Source organism: Tenrec ecaudatus, chromosome 4 (assembly GCF_050624435.1).
Source record: "Tenrec ecaudatus isolate mTenEca1 chromosome 4, mTenEca1.hap1, whole genome shotgun sequence".
Classification (NCBI taxonomy): Eukaryota; Metazoa; Chordata; class Mammalia; order Afrosoricida; family Tenrecidae; genus Tenrec; species Tenrec ecaudatus.
Window position 1 is genome coordinate 68,032,571 of NC_134533.1, and position 18,837 is coordinate 68,051,407.

Here is an 18,837-nt window from a genome sequence, read left to right on the forward strand (position 1 = left end):
AGAACCATTAAAAATTCAGGAGAGTATTAGGTGGAAAGTAAAATGATTAGATAATGCCTTTCACACTCCCCTGAAGAGTTGCTTCCAAGCTATTATTTCCCTCCATGTCCCTTTATTGACAGGATACCCAAGGCTTTATTTGTTCCACATGGCAAAATAAACAAGGGTAAAATTGTACTCCTCTACATTATCCATGATAACACTTGAGGAGTTGTTTTTATAATTGTTTGCCCAGGACTTCAGTTCACATAGTAGGCTGTAAGCTCCTAGAGTGCAAACGAATGTATTTTTATGATTAAAATTTTTTTTCTTCTGCTTCATATGAGCTAGTTGTATTTGGGGGTGTGCTGGTAAATAAAATGCATTGTGGGAAAAGCTTACACCTATTGTGCTTGCAATTTCTTAATATGCAAACATATTCACAGACCAATCACCTTGGGTTTCAAATAGTAAAGCTACTTAAAGACTGAGGATAATAAATTATTTACCTTATTTCTTCCGGGAGCTGAAAGAGTTCTGGAAGACATTTTGAGTGTTCATGGGACAATGATATTTTATATAACAACATTTTCCTTATTTTACTCTTGTTGATAATATACACAGAAAATCACGCACCAAGTCAATGGCTTTTACATGTACCATGAAATGATATTGATTATAAGTTTTGAATTTTATAAACCATTCTCACCTTTTTCTGACCTTTCCTTAACAAAATTCACTGCCCCCTTGGTGATTAGTGGATATTTAGGGTTGCTATTGTTAATTTGATCCCATATAGATAGTTTTTAAAGGAGCATAATATCAAGGCTGACATTTCACTGTTTTACTAGTTAAGCTAAACTATTACTTGGCTTTCAGAATACTGTAGGGGATATTTTTGGTTTAAAATATAGAAATTATCTTAGGGCAGTAGTTTCATGTGTTCATCTAAATTTCATGTCCAAAGGAGTCAGAAGTCTATAATATGTATTTTTAAATTCAGGGTTTGTAATACGATTTACTTTTGTTGCCTTTAATGTGTAAATCTGTTCTTCATTTTCCCCATTTGATCAAGATCATTCTATGGAAGAAACAAAATTTTTGTTTTTGAGATTCACCTCTAATGTCTGTTTCATGTATTCATTCAATTCTATATATTACACATCTTAACTTTACCCATAAGGATGATAATAAAGCTTCTATGAAGACTTACCAAGAAAAGCTTGTCTGAAGAAATAATTATCGAGAAAATACCTAGAAGAGAAATGGTTGCACCCTCATTTTTAACTGAAATTTACGTTCACTCATGCTAATAATTTATACTCACTGCCATCAAGGTGATGAGTATGGCAACACTATAGACAGGGCAGAACTGCCCCTGCGTGTGTCTAACTAAGACTGTAACAATTTATGGGGGCAGAAAGCTTCCTCTTTCTCTCAAGGCGCAGCTGGTGGTTTCAAACAGCTGAGCTTGGGTTAACAGCCTATGTGCAATCACTATACCATCAGGGTTCCTTAACAATGTATAGCTTAATCTATTCTCTTTTCAGTGGCAAATTGAGTGTAGCCTTTAGGATTTGTTTTGTTTTAACTGGGATACTGGGATGTAGATACTGGGATGAAGCACAGGGGGCAAAATCAGATAGATGCTGTCTATTATTGAATGGGCCACTCTGGGGACTGAGCTACCATAGCGATGCACCCAGGAGAGACTCGCCACGGGGATGTAGAAAAAAGGGGCTTCTCCAAGGTGGGGAACACCGCTGCAGAAGACCTTATGCCACTCTTCCGAGGAGGCAGTTTCCAAAACCGAGTGGATAATCAAGATGGAAGACAGAATAATGCATGGTTTATTTGTGCCTGTGGTCTGGATGAGACCAATTAATGCAAAGAGGCTATTGGGCTGGGTATCTGAACATGCTGAGTGGATAACATCTGGATGGTAACAATAGGAGTGAAGAAGGGCATAGCAAGAAAAAACAAAGGGAAAGAAAGGGGTGATGTTTTTGTGTTTTATATTGCCATGTCTATGTCTAGAAAAGAACTAGAAATTAAAAACTTGAAAGCACATTCGATGAAAGCAAAACATGGTATATTGCATATTCTTCTATAGAATTTATTTGTAATTAGTATTTTCTTCCCTACTCCTTTATCCGCACCTTCAACCCTGTTAAGATACAAGGGGTAAAACTCTACTTTTGTATTAGCATATATCACAATACTTGGGACATCATTTTATAAATATTTTATCCATATCTCCATTTCACATAAGAAAACTCCCAAAACAAGCAACTCACTGCCATTGAGTCAATGCTGATTCGTATCCATCTCCTGTAGGTTTCTAAGACTGTAACAGTATATGGAAGTAGACAGCCCAATATCTCGCCCTTGAAGCTGTTGCTAGTTTCAAACTGCCTTTTGCATGCAAGGAGGGTGTATTTTACTGGTTAAAAGTGGGGTTTGTTTGGGTTTTTTTTTTGGCTTTATATGGGTTAATTGTAATCAGTTGTGTGCTGATAAGTTTCTCACGGAAAAAGCCTTTATTTGTTGTACTTGAAATTGCTCAAAGTCCAAACATGTTAAGAGATTAACCAAATTGGATTTCACCTCTTAAAATGCTTAGTGTCCTGCTGAGGACAATGCATTCTTTACCTTGGCTTTGGGGCGGTAAGGGAGCTATGAGAGATTTTTGTGGTACTCATGAAGCCTTGAAAATTTGAAAACTATTTTATTAATTTTCTGTTCTTGAGAATATACAATCCCAAAACACACTAATTCAACAGTTTTTACACATACCATGTAGTAACATTGATTGCATTCATTGAGCTATGTCACCATTCTCATCTTCTTCTGAGCTTTTCCTCTCTTGTTAACAGAAGTCACTAGTCCCAAAGGTTCCGATCTAATCTTCCGAGGCTGTTTCTGTGCGGTCCTAAACAGACATTAAAGAGCATGATGCTCAAGGCAGATATTTTTACAGCTTAAGCTAAATCAAAGAGCTCTAGTTGTATGGTCAGGTGATTATCGGAATGCACCCCATAAGGACATCAGGGTAAAGAACACAACAACTCATGGGGAGAAAGAGGAAGTCACCGCTCCTGTAAAGACTTATAACCTCAGAAAGCCGATGTAGGCTAACTAGATGCTGAAATCAATATGATGACAGTGGAAATTACATGAAATATATATGGGGTATTTTTGATTCAAGGGTTACAAATTTTAGCAGGGAAATAGTTAATAAGGTTCATCAAATTTCATATCCAGAGGAGTCTAGAGTCCATGAGCATTTTTTATTGGATATGCAATAGTATTTAGCTTTGTTCATTTAATTTTAGAGTTGGAAATTCTGTTCTGCCCTTTTGCTAATTATTCTTCTTTGAAAAGAAGAAAAATTCTATTTTTGAAATTCATTTGTTGCATGTTTTGAGTAAATTTATATTTACCTATTGTTTATTGCTATATCTCTGCAGTAGTAGTTTTCAAATTTAGCTATTATAAATAACAAAAGTCGGCTTTGAAAGTTCCCTAAAAGGTCTTTCTGAGGACGTAACATTTCAGGCCTTGTCTAGAGATGGAATGACAATGTGCACGTTCTCACTGAAAGCTATGTGACACTCATGACAATAATGAATAGGTAAGCTCTATATTGTCCGCAGAAGATGGAGTATAGCCTTGCGTATCTGTTTGGTTTTAACACTATAGATGATGGGGTTGAGCACAGGAGGCAGAATAAGATATATATTGGCCATCATCGAATGGGCCGCCTTGGGAGCTGATCTACCATAACGGTGCACCAAGGATAGACTCACCATGGGGATGTAGAAAATGGCAACAGCTCCAATATGGGAAACACAGGTGCTAAAAGCCTTGTGTCGTCCTTCAGAAGAGGCAATGCCCAAAACAGAGCGAATAATCATTAAGTAAGACAGGGTAATGCACGGTGTATCTATTCCTGTGGTCAGGATAAGACCAATTAATCCACAGATACTATTGGGTCGAGTATCTGAGCATGCTAGTTTAATCACATCTGGATGGTAACAATAGGAGTGGGACAGGGCATTAGCTCTACAGAAGGAGAGACGTTTAAGCAGCAAGAGTAGTGGTACTATTATCACTACCATTCGTGTTGTTATAAAGAGATTCATCTGAATGATTCTGAGATTAGTGAGGATGGTGGTGTACCTCAGAGGGTTACAAATTGCCACATAACGGTCAAAGGCCATAGCCACAAGCACACCAGTTTCCATGAGGGTAAATCCATGAAGGAAAAACATCTGGATGATGCAATTATCCAAACTAATTTGGTTTGCATCAAACCACAGAATGGATAATGTTGTTGACATTGTGGAAACTGTCAAGCCCAGGTCAGTAGCCGACAGCATGGAGAGGAAATAGTACATGGGCTCATGGAGACTCTTCTGGGTGATGATGACAAACAGGATCATGCTGTTCCCCAAGAGGGCAATGACATAGAGACAACAGAATGGGATGGAGAACCAGGCTTGGACAGACTCTAGGCCAGGAATGCCAGTCAGCAAGAAGGTTGGAAATGGAGATGTCAAGTTGTTTAGGATCTCCATGTTGTCCTGAAGCTGTAGCATTTTCACTCCAAATAATGAAATCCTATAGAATGTGAGAATTCATAAATAAACTTATTAAAATATATCTTAGAAACTTTTGTTAAAGCAGTTACAGATTAACTCTGTAATTGAGGAACCTTGAAATCAAAGTCCAATATTTATTTAAATTTTAAATCATGGCTATATAGTAATGCGAATATGTGTCTTTATATTTCATATCATTAAGTTCCATATAATTTTACACAGTTTGATGCAAATTATTTATTGTGTTGTTAAAATATTAAGATTATAAATGATTTCAGAACATGCAATGATTGAAAACTTAGTAAAAGTTATTGTATAAAATTTTGAATATCTTGTATCTAGCATGACTACGGGACAGAGATATCACACAGTCCACAAAAAAAAATGTTCTTCATAATACTTTAATAGGTCATGGATGAAGTCTCAAACACTTGTGAACAGCTACTGAAGATGCAACTATTGGTCTCTTGCATTCCAGAGAAAATAAAATTGAATAAAATAAGACGCAAGAAATAATTAATTCAAAGGACTAATATTCTTCATTAACCCCAGCCTCCATGATCCTGAGACCAGATGCCAGTTCCACTGCTGACAACTGTGACAAGGATCACAATAGTAGCTTCTGGACAGAGTGAGAGAAACATACATAACAAGCCCCAGGTTATCAAAACACAAGGTTTACTAGTTTGATAGAGATTCATGAAACCTCTGAAGCTGTGGCCCTTAGAAACCCATAAGGCCTGGAACGGAAGCCACCACAGAATCTCAACTTTCACACAAACAGCAGACAGTCCTATCTTGTAAATCATAACATCATGAAGGTGTGGGCTCCTTAGAAAAATCAATCCAATGAGATCAAAAGGGGAACATTTACCCAGGAACAAAGCTCAAAGGCAGGAAGCAATAGGAAAGAAGGATGGAGGGGAAGAGTGACTATAGGGAGAAATGAGGATTGTGTGGTTATATTTTGGGATGTGTAATCAATATCACAAAAAAGGGGCATGAACTGGGAACCATAGAACTCAAAATTTAAAAACAATATATCTCTCTCTATAGAGATATAATAAATATATTGGCATTACCTAGTAATTAGTTGTATTGTGTATAGAGAGAAGGTTCTATGCTTTGGAGAATACCACTGTTTATTTTTTGAGGATTTTCAAAACATGGTGCTGTCTATTGAAAAAGAATGAGAACAACCAAAGGGTAAAGTACGTGACAAAAGCTGTGTCTTTACTTGTATACAAATACCGCAAACCAAGCAAACTATTCACTGGGAACCCATCAAGTATTGGAAACGCTTAGAAGGCAGGGGTGGTAAGTCTATGACGGTGGAATCATTCAGGCAAGAATGGGAAGAATGTTTGTATAACACAAAATGAAGTCAACACCAGCAAATTGTACATACTGGAAAGATGTGTGACTGCAACTTTTGCTGAAAATAAATACGTAAGGAGGGCTATTTAAAAACAAAACTAAATCTCTGTATCCACAGTGTCCATGTGGGTGTGATTCTTCAGGCACAGAGCTTTTCTGGAGAGGTACCGTGGGCAGTTTTAATGTGCAAATGCCGTTTTCATTCAGTAGACTGGGGGTATTGCCTCAGATTTACAAGTGAGATCGAGTGAAGGCAACTCACACAGTCTTAGGGAAGCAGAACAGACACCCCAGCCAGGTGAGAGCATGCAGTCTTATCAGAATGGCAACAGACAGCAGTTGGTGCCAACATTTCAAATGGCTTCAGAGAGCAGGGCTGCGATGGACCGAACGAGCAAGCGCAGTCAGCTCGTGTTCCTGCATAAAGACATGGACGCTCTGTGATAAAAAGGAGAGTGATATGGTAATTCAAGAAATGAAAGGGAAAAATATTGGCATCAGAGGGCATCATATTTCTAAAACTAAAAACCTTGGCAGTGAAAGCAACAAAAGAAATAATATATGACTAAAGGGAAGTGTAAGATGGACAGGGGATTTTTTTAAAAAATTAGAAAGATATAGAAAAAATTATATTTTTATAAGCTGAGATTAAATACATAGTAGGAAGGGAGACATTAGAAATGATAAGGATTTTCTCTAGACAGCTTTTAAAGAAAATGCTAGGTGGTTAAATACAGAAGATGAGGGTAATTCAACTCTTAAAAAGATAAGAACTATCATTTCCACTGAAAATAGAGAAAAATTTGCGAGTTGGTTGGAGGTGGAGGAATATGTAAGAGAATTATCGACTAGTGTTCACTTTCTATATATGAGATATTTGAGAGGATTGCAGCTATGAAAGAAAAGTATGAAATGAGGAATCCTGACTTGAGGATAAGGTAAAACACCCACATATGTTGTAAGGATGGAAGAGAGTTTACTTAGTACAAACAAAAGTGCTGTGAACCATTACTGAATTGGTATGTAATGCATTTGTAGAAAATGACTTTCAATTATTAAAAAGGAATTCCATAAAGTTGAAATTAGATAATAACAATAATGACAAATCTTATTAGTCTTAAGCTGCTAGTATCTTGTAATCAAGCATTTTAAAATGCTAGGTGAGAGAGTTTGAAGTTGACTTCCCAAGTAAATATCTTGTAATAAGTAAAAGTATTTCTTTAATATTCCCAAGTTTCATTTCAAGGAGAGAAAGAGAAAAAAAATAATTGTTCACTTCAGGCTAGTATAAGAACAAGCATCTGTATGATGTAGACCTCAAATGGACTCTAATTTCACCAGGCTTTCTAGTAAGCTCATCTGAATACATATATACAGACCTCAACGAGTAAGGTAGACATGGTAAACACCTCACTCTATCTCCTTACCAATTTCATGAGGAAGGAAGAGCCTTGTCTGCTTTCAAAGGCAGAGAAAGATTGTGCTGTAATTATGGAGCTATGGACTTTATAGCACCGTGGGAGTCAGTTGTAGGGCCAACAGTGGGATATGAACCTCCCTGGGGCCATGACAGACATAGATCCAACGCCATCTCCCTGCATCTATAAACAGGGCAGGGCTGTGTATAATCTCAGGAGGGCTTTTTCACTAATTCAAGTAATTAGTGTTACAAAGGGGCATGACATGGAAAGCCCAAGGAGACAAACCATACATATAAATGGGAAGTTAGGAACTTGTTATAATGACTGGGTTAGAGACATACAATTCATACTCAATCCAATTTCAAGACCATGTTCTTACTCTAGCACATTGATTCATATGGAGAATGATAAGACCATCTTCAAATCTCCCTCTGCCCAGCCACTCACTAGTTTTTTGCATAGAATGAGACTCTCCTGAAATATTAATTGTTCTAAAATTTTCTAGTGTCCAAAGAAGCACTGTTGGCTCAGTGGGTTATGTGATGGGCTGCATCTTAAAAGCACCAGAAACTGCACAGAAATACAAGGCTTTCTGCCCCCATACCATCAGATCTGACGCAGTGGTGGTAGGCAGGGTACACTAACCGGGTTCACTGTGGGTTATGATGGGGGTTCATGTGCATGTGTTCTTACTTCCGGGTTTACTATTTTTCCTATGGTCTTAAAGTCAAGGGCTAGTGTTTTAGGGTGAATGTGGCCATCGATATCAATGAGGGAAGGGGATAAAAACTAGTTTTCAGGTCTAGTGACTTTATACCCATAAGAAATTAAAAGGTCAATACTCAGACATTGTATGTCTGTTTTTTAGAGAAGCTTCACATCGGTGGTAGTAAGCTTTGTGCTTGCCCTGATGAAAACAAAACCAATCATTCACTTACTAAACTAATTTTTGACCTACTATTTGCTATTATTTCTTTATTTCCTAGCATGGAATTATTAATTGCAAAGTATATGAAGTTACCTTCAAACACTAACCTCACCAGGGTGCATGATGAAGTACCTGACATTTTTTTAAAATGTACTATGAGAAATCTTTGTCCTACATTTATACGGGTCAATAGTGAAGACATGAAAGTTTAACCATGTTTTCCATGAGAGAGCTTACAACCTGAATAGCATTTCTTTCCAATCTTTCTATATTGGAAAGATTATAAAATTTTTGCCAGCTTTCTCTGTGTCTTTATAGGCAATCCTTTATGCAACGTTCTTCTCTTGAGAATGGACTGGATTGTGACTTTCTTCTACATAATCTGATCCAGCAAAGGCGATGGGATCTTACTCTGTTCTCATATTACACATCATCTAAATGTGTATACTTCGAGAAGGTGCGGTTCTTTTCTGGCTTTGATTAAGCAAGCAGTATGTTAGGCAGGTCTGCATAATAATGAAATGAAGGGGAATTCTGGTCAACAAGCTCATAACTAAATATGGTCTCAGATTGACATGATCACAATCAGCAAGAACCTGAGGTTTGTGATCTAACAGATTACAAGAAACAAAATTGTGCCTCTGAACACAATATGAACTAGGCATACACATGCTTTTCCTGTCTAGCCAAATTAGGATACATTGTTTTTTGGATAATATTGTACCAATTTACCTTGGTGTCCCCAAGACTATGGTCTTGAGCTCCCAGAATGCATTTTTCTCACAGTGTCTAGTTATGTGTAAGTATGTATGGATTGTGATAAGAGTTGGATGAGCCCCTAATAAAATGTTTTTTAAAAAAAGGAAAGAAGGTTTCATCACTCTTTCCCCTATAAGCTCCATTACATTAATGGATGTATTTGTAGAATAAGCAAATACACATTCTTCCTCAAATTTGTAAGTTTTTGTGGGTTAGATGTACTTTCCTTGCCTCACCTGTTCAGCTGTGTGTTTTTCCAAGCACCAACTCACAGACCTCTAGTACTGCAGGATTGTGTATAAAAGTTTTACCCCTATTACTTTTAATGCTTGTATTCCTTTAAATATCTTTTCCTGATTCCATAAACTTTTGTTTACTTCCCTCTGGTCAAATATTCTTTCTCAATTTATTATGCATCTACCTTGCCTACTAGTAATTTAGTCTTGCTTTCCCTTCTGCCCCTCTAATATTTTTAGTGTGAAAATCTATTTTTTGTTATTATAAAATAGGGGTTCAAATATTTGTGTGAGATTGACTTATTTTGCCTAGCCCAATGTCCCCCAGATTCATTCATACTATGTGATATTATCCAATTGCATCATTATTCTTTAATGTTGTGTAGTATTATACTGTGTGTTACCACATTTCTTTATCTATTCATCTATTTATGAGTATTTAGGTATTTTCCATCTTTTTACTCCCGTGAAGAGTGGTGCTCTGAACAAGGGGTACACATATCTCTTCTTGTTTCAGCTCTCTTTTTTTTCTAGATTTACTAAGCTTTCCTAGTGCTGGACCAAATGACACTTCTAATTTTAAATATTAAAAGAGAGTTTTTGTTGTAGATTTGCCCAATGAAATACGTAGTTTGATTTCTTGATTATTACCTACATGAATGTGAGTGTGCTTATAGAATGAGATCATTGCTAGATTCAACTTTCTCATTGAGCAGGAGGCTTATTGATTCAATTGTGAGCATTGTATAAGAATAGATTGTGATAGCTGAAGAAAAATGGGTGCATAAGCAAATGTGGTGAAGAAAGCTGATGGTGCCCGGCTATCAAAAGATATAGCATCTTGGGGCTTAAAGGCTTCAAGGAACAAGCGGTCTTGTAGCTCAGAAGCAACAAAGTCCACATGGAAGAAGCACACCGGCCCGTGTGATCATGAGGTGCCAAAGGGATCAGGTATCAGGCATCAAAGAACAAAAATTCATATCATTGTGAAAAGGGGGGAGTGCAGATTGTGGACCCAAAGCCCATCTATAGGCAACTTTCCCCTAGTTCTTCTTTTTTTCACAAAGAGAATTTAATATAAAAATTTAACTGTAAGATATTTTTCCTTTTGGGTTTCCTTTCTCTTTTAAAAATCATTTTAGGGGCTCATACAACTTATTACAATCCATGCATATATCAATTGTGTAAAGCATATTTGTACACTTATTGCCTTCATCATTCTCATAACATTTGCTCTCCACTTAGGCCCCTGGAAAGTTGTCTTTTTCATGGTTGCTACACTACACCCTGACAGGCTCATCTCCTCCCTGCATTGACTTGGTTCTTAAATGCTTCCTATACCCCCACTATCATGATCCAAATTTTACCTTAAAAATTCAGCTAAACCACAGGATGTACACTGGTAGAGAAAGGTACTGGAAACACAGTACAGATGATCCCTTCAGGACCAGTGATGAGAACGGCAATACCAGTAAGGTGGAGGGAAGGAGGGCAAGAAAGGGGGAACCAATTTCCAGGATCAGCATATAGCCTACTCCCTGGGGGATGGACAACAGAAAAGTGGGTGAAGGGAGATATCCAACAGTGTAAGATATGAAAAAATACTAATTATTTGTAAATTATCAAGGGCTCATGAGGCAGGGGGAGCGGGAAGAGGGAGAAAATGAGGAGCTGATATCAAGGGCTCAAGTGGAAAGCAAATGTTTTTAGAATGATGAGGGCAACAAATGTACAAATGTGCTTGATACAATGGGTAGATGAATGGAACATGATAAGAGCTGTATGAGCCCCCAATAATAATTTTTTAAAAGATAGTGAAGGTTTTACATTTTATTTACATTTTACATTTTATTTAGGTCTGGCACTTTTAGATTAGGGTACTCTTAGATAATAGGAGGAGAAAAGATTACATTCAGACATTAAGTATCCATGTTGTTTCAAATCATTATATTAGGAGCTAATCCCGAAATCACACCATTCCACAGTTCAGCCATATCAAGCAGTGTTGTACAATTGCTATCACAATCAGTTTCAAAATATTTTCTTCTTGCTTGAACTCCTTGATATCAGCCCTCCCTTACCGCACCATCTCCCCAGCTATATCCATCAGGAAGTCTTATTCTGGCTATTGTCTCTATAGATTCATCTATCCAGAATGGCACATATAAAAAACCATAGAGGAACACCTAACAGGCAGACAAGAAAAAGAAGTCTCACACTGGCAATAGAGGCCCTTACTTATAAAACTCAAGGCCCTTCATTCAGTTCTGACTCCTAACAGAGGAGAGCAGTAGAGAGGAGAAGTTCCCCATTGGGATTCCTGCTCTGTAATATTTGTAGAAACAGAGATCATCAGTTTCTCCTCCAGAGCTGCTGGTGGGTCCACTACTCATCATGTGTGCTGGGCTTTATCGCCACTGCACTACTAGGGCTCCTTTTGAGTGTATACACAGAACAATGCAATTAGGAATGCATTCATCATTTAAATTAAAATTAAATTCCAATTGGTTATTCTTCCTAGTATTTCTTGTATGAGAACTTCTAATAATAGTCATTGTGACCAGTTAAATAGGCCAGGGAAATTCCTATCAGATGTCTGATACTTCCACAACAAAAAGGAATTATTAGAAACGTTTTTTTGCTAAATTTTTGAGATTGGGATTGCAACCCCTGCTTCTTCTGCATCGCTGTTGCTTGGTATGCCTTTCCCCAGCCTCTGAACCGCAGCCTGTTTTTAACTGAGCTCCTCCCTTCCGTCTCTGAATAACCGGGCTGATGTGTTCATGCTTCTTTGTAAACCTTAAAATTGTGAACTCTTCCCTTGCGTGTAAACCTATCACGTGTTTCAGGCTGTGTTGAGGGAGAGCATTTAAGCCTGCCCCTCATGAAGATCAGGGCACTGGAGTATCTTACTGCAGGGAAGCCACACCCTAACCTTTGTCTGTATCTTTTGCATATAAGTTTTCCTGTTGCAGATCAAACCCTCTCAAACCCGTTTGATTTGTCAGATTAGAGCCAGTCTGTACATTGCCTTACAAACGTGCATCTAGTGTAATTGTTTCTTTAATACTCATGTATATTGTTTGGCTGAAATTCAAGTCCACTTGATCTCATTTTTCTGGTATGTTCAACTTTGGATCAGGATTAGATTGCAGTCCCAGGGTTTGAAGAGTTTGAATGAGTACCAGGAACAAAGCAGTTCCTTTATACTTGTATACTCATATGGTTGTTGTCAGTGAAATTAATGAACATAACTATTTGTCTCTCCCGCCATCCCCCACTTATGAAGAAAACATGTTCGACTGTGTAGGCAGTGGTTGAATGAACACTGAAAAATGCGACAGCTATGTGTTTCTGACCTTGCCTCTGCTTTTCTCTGGGTTTACCTAGCACATTAGTTGCTATCAAATCTATGTCAACGAACAAAGATTTCTTTTACTTTTAATATCTTTTATAGGTTGTCTACTAGAGGTCTTTGTGTGTAAAGGGCTGTTTTTAGATTATCATGACACACTGTTTACACCCAATATTTAGGTAGGAAAACTAGCCGAAGAACAGTATCTTTTTTATTTCTACAAATAACTGTAGACAGCTTGAGCCTAGTTACACATTTTATGGCTTTTTCACGTTGGACATACACAAGTTCTTCCAGCTTCAATCATCTATTTCCATGGATTCAGATATTTAAGCTTGCTTGAACTCATGTGAGAGCTTCAGAACCTCAAACCAAACAGTGCCATTGAGTCAATACGGACCATATAGGGCAGAGTAGAACTGCCCCTTTGAGTTTCTGAGACTGGAACTAGAAAATCTCTTCTCTTTCCTGCGGAGCTGCTAGCAGTTTTGAACTGCTGACTCTCTGGATCACAACCCAAAGTATAGCCACTAACCCACCAGGGTTCCAGGGCTTCATAGCTTCAATAAATAATTTGTACGTGGGCCCAAAATTGTATGTATTTAGTGTGCTTCTTTTGCTTGCCATACACTAATGAGATGCTCAGATTATATCTAATTTGGTGCCCTACTATACCATCTTCTATCAGAAAGCTTGTATCATCTTCATGGCAACAGGGCAACAGGCACATCTTATTAATTTCACTCATTCATGAATTAACTTGTAGGATTAATGATATTACTTGGAGTGTGTTGGTACTGGGGTAGAATAGTGAACTAAGTGGACTTGCTTTTTCAGAATACACATTCTTGTGGGGGAGCTGTTTCAAAGTCCATCATACTATCTTCTAGGAGAAGCAAGCATGGATCTGATTATTTTGAACATACCTTAATTGATATTGATTTTTAGTAACATAAGAGCCCGAGTTCTAGATTCTTCCTCACTATTGGCTTTGATGGAGGAGTGCAGAATTAGGGTAACTGTTCAAATACAATAATTCTATTGAAAATGTGTTTCTAATAACAATTTAAGCCAAATTCAAAAATTTAAAAACTTTTTTCTAGTGACTTTGCACCATATTTAATGATATTCTATAGTGTCTGTAGGTTATATTCTCTGTCAAAAATATCTTTATTCTGAAAACCATTCTTCTCAGACATAAACTAATTTGAAGAAGAGAAAACAATTCTTCAAAGCACCTCATCTGAAATTGTTAGCAATTTCATTATATTGTAATTTTTGCAACAATCTCCTACCTAGATTTCCAAACGTTTTTGGAACTTAATCAGCTCCAACATCATCACTCTTTGATTGTTCATTGTACTCATCTGTGTTTTGAAACTAGATTATCCTGTTTTATATATTTGTGTGGCTGTTTTTTTGTTTTAATTAATTAATTAATTGATTGATTGATTAATTTATTCAATTGTATAAAGCACATCTGTACATTCTTTGCCCTCATCATTTTCAAAGCATTTGCTCTCCAATTAAGCCCTTTGCATCAAGTCCTCTTTTTTCCCCTCCCTCCCTGCTGACCCCTCCCTCATGAACCCTTGAAAATTTATAAATTATAATTTTGTCATATCTTGCCCTGTCCCTTATCTCCCTTCACCCCCTTTTCTGTTGTCCGTCCCCAGGGAGGAGGTAACATGTAGATCCTTGTAATTGGTTCCCTCTTTCCAACTTACTCACCCTCTACCCTCCCAGTATTGCCCCTCACACCCCTGGTCCTGAAGGTATCACCCGCCCTGGATTCCCTGTGCCTCCAGCTCCTATCTGCACCAGTGTACATCTTCTGCTCTATCCAGACTTGCAAGGTAGAATTCGGATAATGGTAGTTGAGGGGTGGGAGGGGAGAAGCATTTAGGAACTGGAGGAAATCTCTATTCTTCATAGGTGCTGCATCGCACCCTAACTGACTCATCTCCTCCCCTAAACCCCTCTGCTAGGGGATCTCCAGTGGCCGACAAATGGGCTTTGAGTCTCCACTCTGCACTTCCCCCTTGATTCACTATGGTAAGATTTTTTTTTCTGATGATGCCTTACACCTGATCCCTTTGACACCTCGTGATCGCACAGGCTCTTGTGCTTCAACCATATGGGCTTTGTTGCTTCTGAGCTAGTTGGCCGCTTGTCTACCTTCAAAGCCTATAAGATCCCAGACACTATCTCTTTTGATAGCCGGACACCATCAGCTTTCTTCACCACATTTGCTTATACACCCGTTTGTCCTTGGCGATCGTACCATGAAGGTGTGCACCCAATAATATGATTTTTTGTTCTTTGATGCCTGATAACTGATCCCTTCAGAACCACATGATCACACAGGTTGGTGTGTTCTCCCATGTGGGCTTTGTTGCTTCTGAGCTAGATGGCCGCTTGTTTATCTTCAAGTCTTTAAGACCCCAGATGCTATCTCTTTTGATAGCCGGGCACCAACAGCTTTCTTCACCACATTTGCTTGTTCACCCGCCTTGGCTTTAGTGGTTGTGTTGGGAGGGTGATCATCATAGAATGCCAACTTAATAGAAGAAAGTATCCATGCATTGAGGGAGTGCTTGAGTAGAGGCCCAAGGTCCTTCCGTGTGTGGCTGTTTTAATTAATTTTTTCAATCATGGATCATTTTTAAAAGTTCAATGAATAGAAACATAGAAATTTCACAACTCAAATAGCTATTATTTATATGCATTTCTCAAAACATTTTCTATAATACATATTCCTTTTTGAATCAGAAATTTATTTTTTCTTTCATTAAATTTTATGATAATAATTATTCACATACATAGATGTTATTTGAAAATAAATACATATGATATTTAATTGCACATTGCTTCACTTAGTTTTGTATAAATCAATATTTAAACAATTTTATGTGTGTGTGTTAAGAGAGAGAGAGGGGGGATGCTTATGTCAACCCGTGCTTTTGTTATCAGTCTCATCTCTTAGCATCACGAAACCTGGGCCTATGACAATATTTTGCTCTGTATTTCCTGAAAGGATTCTTTCTTGCCTCTACAGGGCTGCTATTTTTGAGACAGTTCTTCCAGAGGTGGCTTTGTGATAAAATCAGAGAGAAGCTATTTTTGTCCTGAGAACATAGGGTGGTTGGGCGACCCTTGGCTCAGGGGCTTTTACCACAGAATCCATGAATGACCCTATCCCGGATCTGTTTGGTCATAACTCCATAGATAACAGGATTGAGCATGGGTGGTACTAGGAGATAGAGAGTAGCAAACATTATGTGAACCACGCGGGGCACATGGTGGCCGAAGCGGTGGGTGAGGAAAGAGAAGAGGGCTGGGATGTAAAATGCCAAGATAACACAGAGATGAGAGGCACAAGTGCCAAAAGCCTTAAGGCGTGCTTCACCCGAGGGTAACTGCAGCACAGCTCTCAAAATCATGACATAGGATGTACTTATGACAGTCATATCAAAACCAGCTACAGAGAAGGCTCCAACAAGTCCATATACCCGATTTACTGTAGTGTCAGCACATATTAACTTCAGCACAGCCATGTGCTCACAGTAGGATTGGGGGATGACTGTGTTGAGGCAGAAGGGCATCCTGGAGATCATGATACATAAGGGACTTACCCACAACACCCCTCTTATCATCACAGCTGCCCCCAGTTTCCCCACTACAGATGACGTCAGGATAGTAGAGTGCCGGAGTGGGAAGCAGATAGCCACATAGCGGTCCAAGGCCATAACCATGAGCACCCCAGACTCCACAGAAGAAAATGCATGGATGAAGAAGACCTGAATGAGGCAGGTGTGGTATTCAATCTCATGAGCATGAAACCAGAGTATGGCGAGCATTTTAGGTTGGGTGGAAGAGGAGAGGACCAGGTCAGTCATAGCCAGCATGGCCAGAAAGAGGTACATAGGTTCGTGGAGAGTGTGATCAGTTCGGATGACGTGAAGGACAATGATATTGCCAACTACAGCCACGGCATACATGACACAGAATGGAAAGGCAATCCAGAAATGGGAGTTCTCAAGTCCTGGGATTCCCAGCAAAATAAAGGACTCGGGATGAGAAGAGCTGTTCTCTGATGCCAACATCCTTGGATGGATAATTTGTTAACCATGGGAAAGGCAAAGGTGATTCTGCAGGTTATAATAATCGGCATAATCATTAATATTATTCACATGTCAGTTGGATAGGGCTAAAGAAGTTACACCAGTAGCAAAGGACTCCTTAAGCAATAAACATTGACTTAAAATATCTTGATAGATGTGGTCAACTTACTGGCTATCACTTTGATGCCATGATCATTAACACAATGACATCCATTTCTCATATCAATGCTTGCCCTGTTGGCCAGTGAATAACACTGTGAACAACCTCCTGCACCTGTAGTTAGGATGGTCTTACCGTGTGATACGTGTGGTGACCATCACCTGCTTTAAAATTACTGCTGTGACAGCTCACATGGTTCGTACCCAGCAACTTTTTACATTTGACTCTCAGTTGCTCTTGCTTGAAAGCTTTAGTCCTTATTTCCTCTATAGCAGAAATCTGTAGGTTTATAAGAGAATCTGTTTCAATCCCTCTTAACAAATGGCATTTTGCTCTCTCTCTCTCTGGCTAGCTCTCTATCTCTTTGTCTCACTCCCTCTACCTATCACTCTTCCTCTCCCCTTTCCCCATGGTTCTTGTCACATCACCTTTGTTCCTTGGGATGCAAACTTTCAGAAAGTTTCCATCACCAACTTAAATTGTATATTTGGGTTTCACCAGACCCCCAGAGCCCCTTGAGCTTTCAGAGGCCTCCAGTTTTTCTGCCTAATAGATTCAGTTTACCATATATATGATCCACTGATTTGATATTTACCTGCCCCCATGATATTGTGAGTTGTTTCCATGAAATAAAAGTTCTCACTATACATTTTTTTAAAATGGCATTTTATGACAGACAAACGTTTGACTCAACCAGATCCATTGGATCCTACAAAGAGTGTCTTTAACTCCCAAACAGGCTTACCTGCCTCTGTTCTACCGTAGAATTTCATATTATTTTAATGTTTTGTGTTCACTTGAACAATATTAGAGAAATGGGACTCCTATTTTAGCAGTCTTGCTAAAAATCAGGAACTTTTTTCATTGTACCAAATTACCTCGATAATTTTAATAGTATTACTCAAAATATCACTCTTATCTCGAGTATGGTAGAAAAAAAGAAACATGCATTATTTTTGTCCTAGGGCTCTGATTTTCCTTTTCAATCAGTCTGGTCTTCTTAACTAGTTTTATGTATCCTGTGCTAGTCTTTCTCTACACCTGTTTTTTGTCTCTTTTTGTCCCAGCAGCTCAGCAGTACCTAAGGTAGCACACTTAGACTGTATCCACTCCAGCACTGCTTGAATTGCCAGTTAAAGATCACAGTCCCTCAAGGTGCTTAATATCTTCTCTATTAAGCCTTTAAGTTATTGCTATTTTTCTAGACACAGCCCTTTAGGATTTTAAAATGTATTGTTTCCAACTCTCATTAAATATAAAGTGGAAAAAATAGAGTTCAAGATTTGCCCCATGATATTATGCTAAATTTTTGTGAAAGTACACTGTTTTAGTAAAAGGACTCTCAGAAGTGACCACTGCTCTCTCTGTTAGATGATCATTGATTTGGACTAACAGTAGCATTAGGTAAAGCAGAGATTGTTGTTCCATGATGCTATAAATCAGAAATGGATAGACTTGATGTAATTATATTCCACAGCAGACATAGATCTGTATTTAACACAGAACCCCTAACTCTCAATGGTGTGCTCCTGATTTCACTGGAAGCAACGTGAAAACATATTTAATTTCTAAGTAGAAGTATTTGCTCCGGTGTCGAAATTAGAAATGTACAAATTTTTCCACAAGGGACATTTGAAACTCAAGGTCCTGGTCATAATTGAGACAGTGGATTTGGTCAAGTTGTAACTCCATCTTTAATTAAATTGGCTTGTTAAAGTTTGTACAGAATCTGTACAGAATCTGTGATTTGGAGGTTAATGATTTGTAATTTTTTCTATAACTTTAACCTCCCTTAGCAAACAATGGAGATGATATGAAAGGATGTTTGCCAGAAAGATGCTCATTGAGTTGACCACAGGAGCATGTGGAGAAATTATAGAGGCAGATTTTTTTT

The 18,837-nt window shown here is 38.2% G+C and overlaps 2 protein-coding genes across 2 annotated transcripts; both read right to left on the reverse strand.

Moving 5' to 3' along the window:
• Window positions 1–3,620: 3,620 nt before the first annotated feature.
• On the reverse strand, window positions 3,621–4,580 carry LOC142446891 (olfactory receptor 51F1-like). Its single transcript, XM_075548626.1, has one exon. It carries the CDS (start codon window positions 4,578–4,580, stop codon window positions 3,621–3,623), a length of 960 nt encoding a protein of 319 aa, XP_075404741.1.
• An 11,240-nt stretch (window positions 4,581–15,820) lies between these two features.
• On the reverse strand, window positions 15,821–16,765 carry LOC142446892 (olfactory receptor 52R1-like). Its single transcript, XM_075548627.1, has one exon. It carries the CDS (start codon window positions 16,763–16,765, stop codon window positions 15,821–15,823), a length of 945 nt encoding a protein of 314 aa, XP_075404742.1.
• Window positions 16,766–18,837: the final 2,072 nt, after the last annotated feature.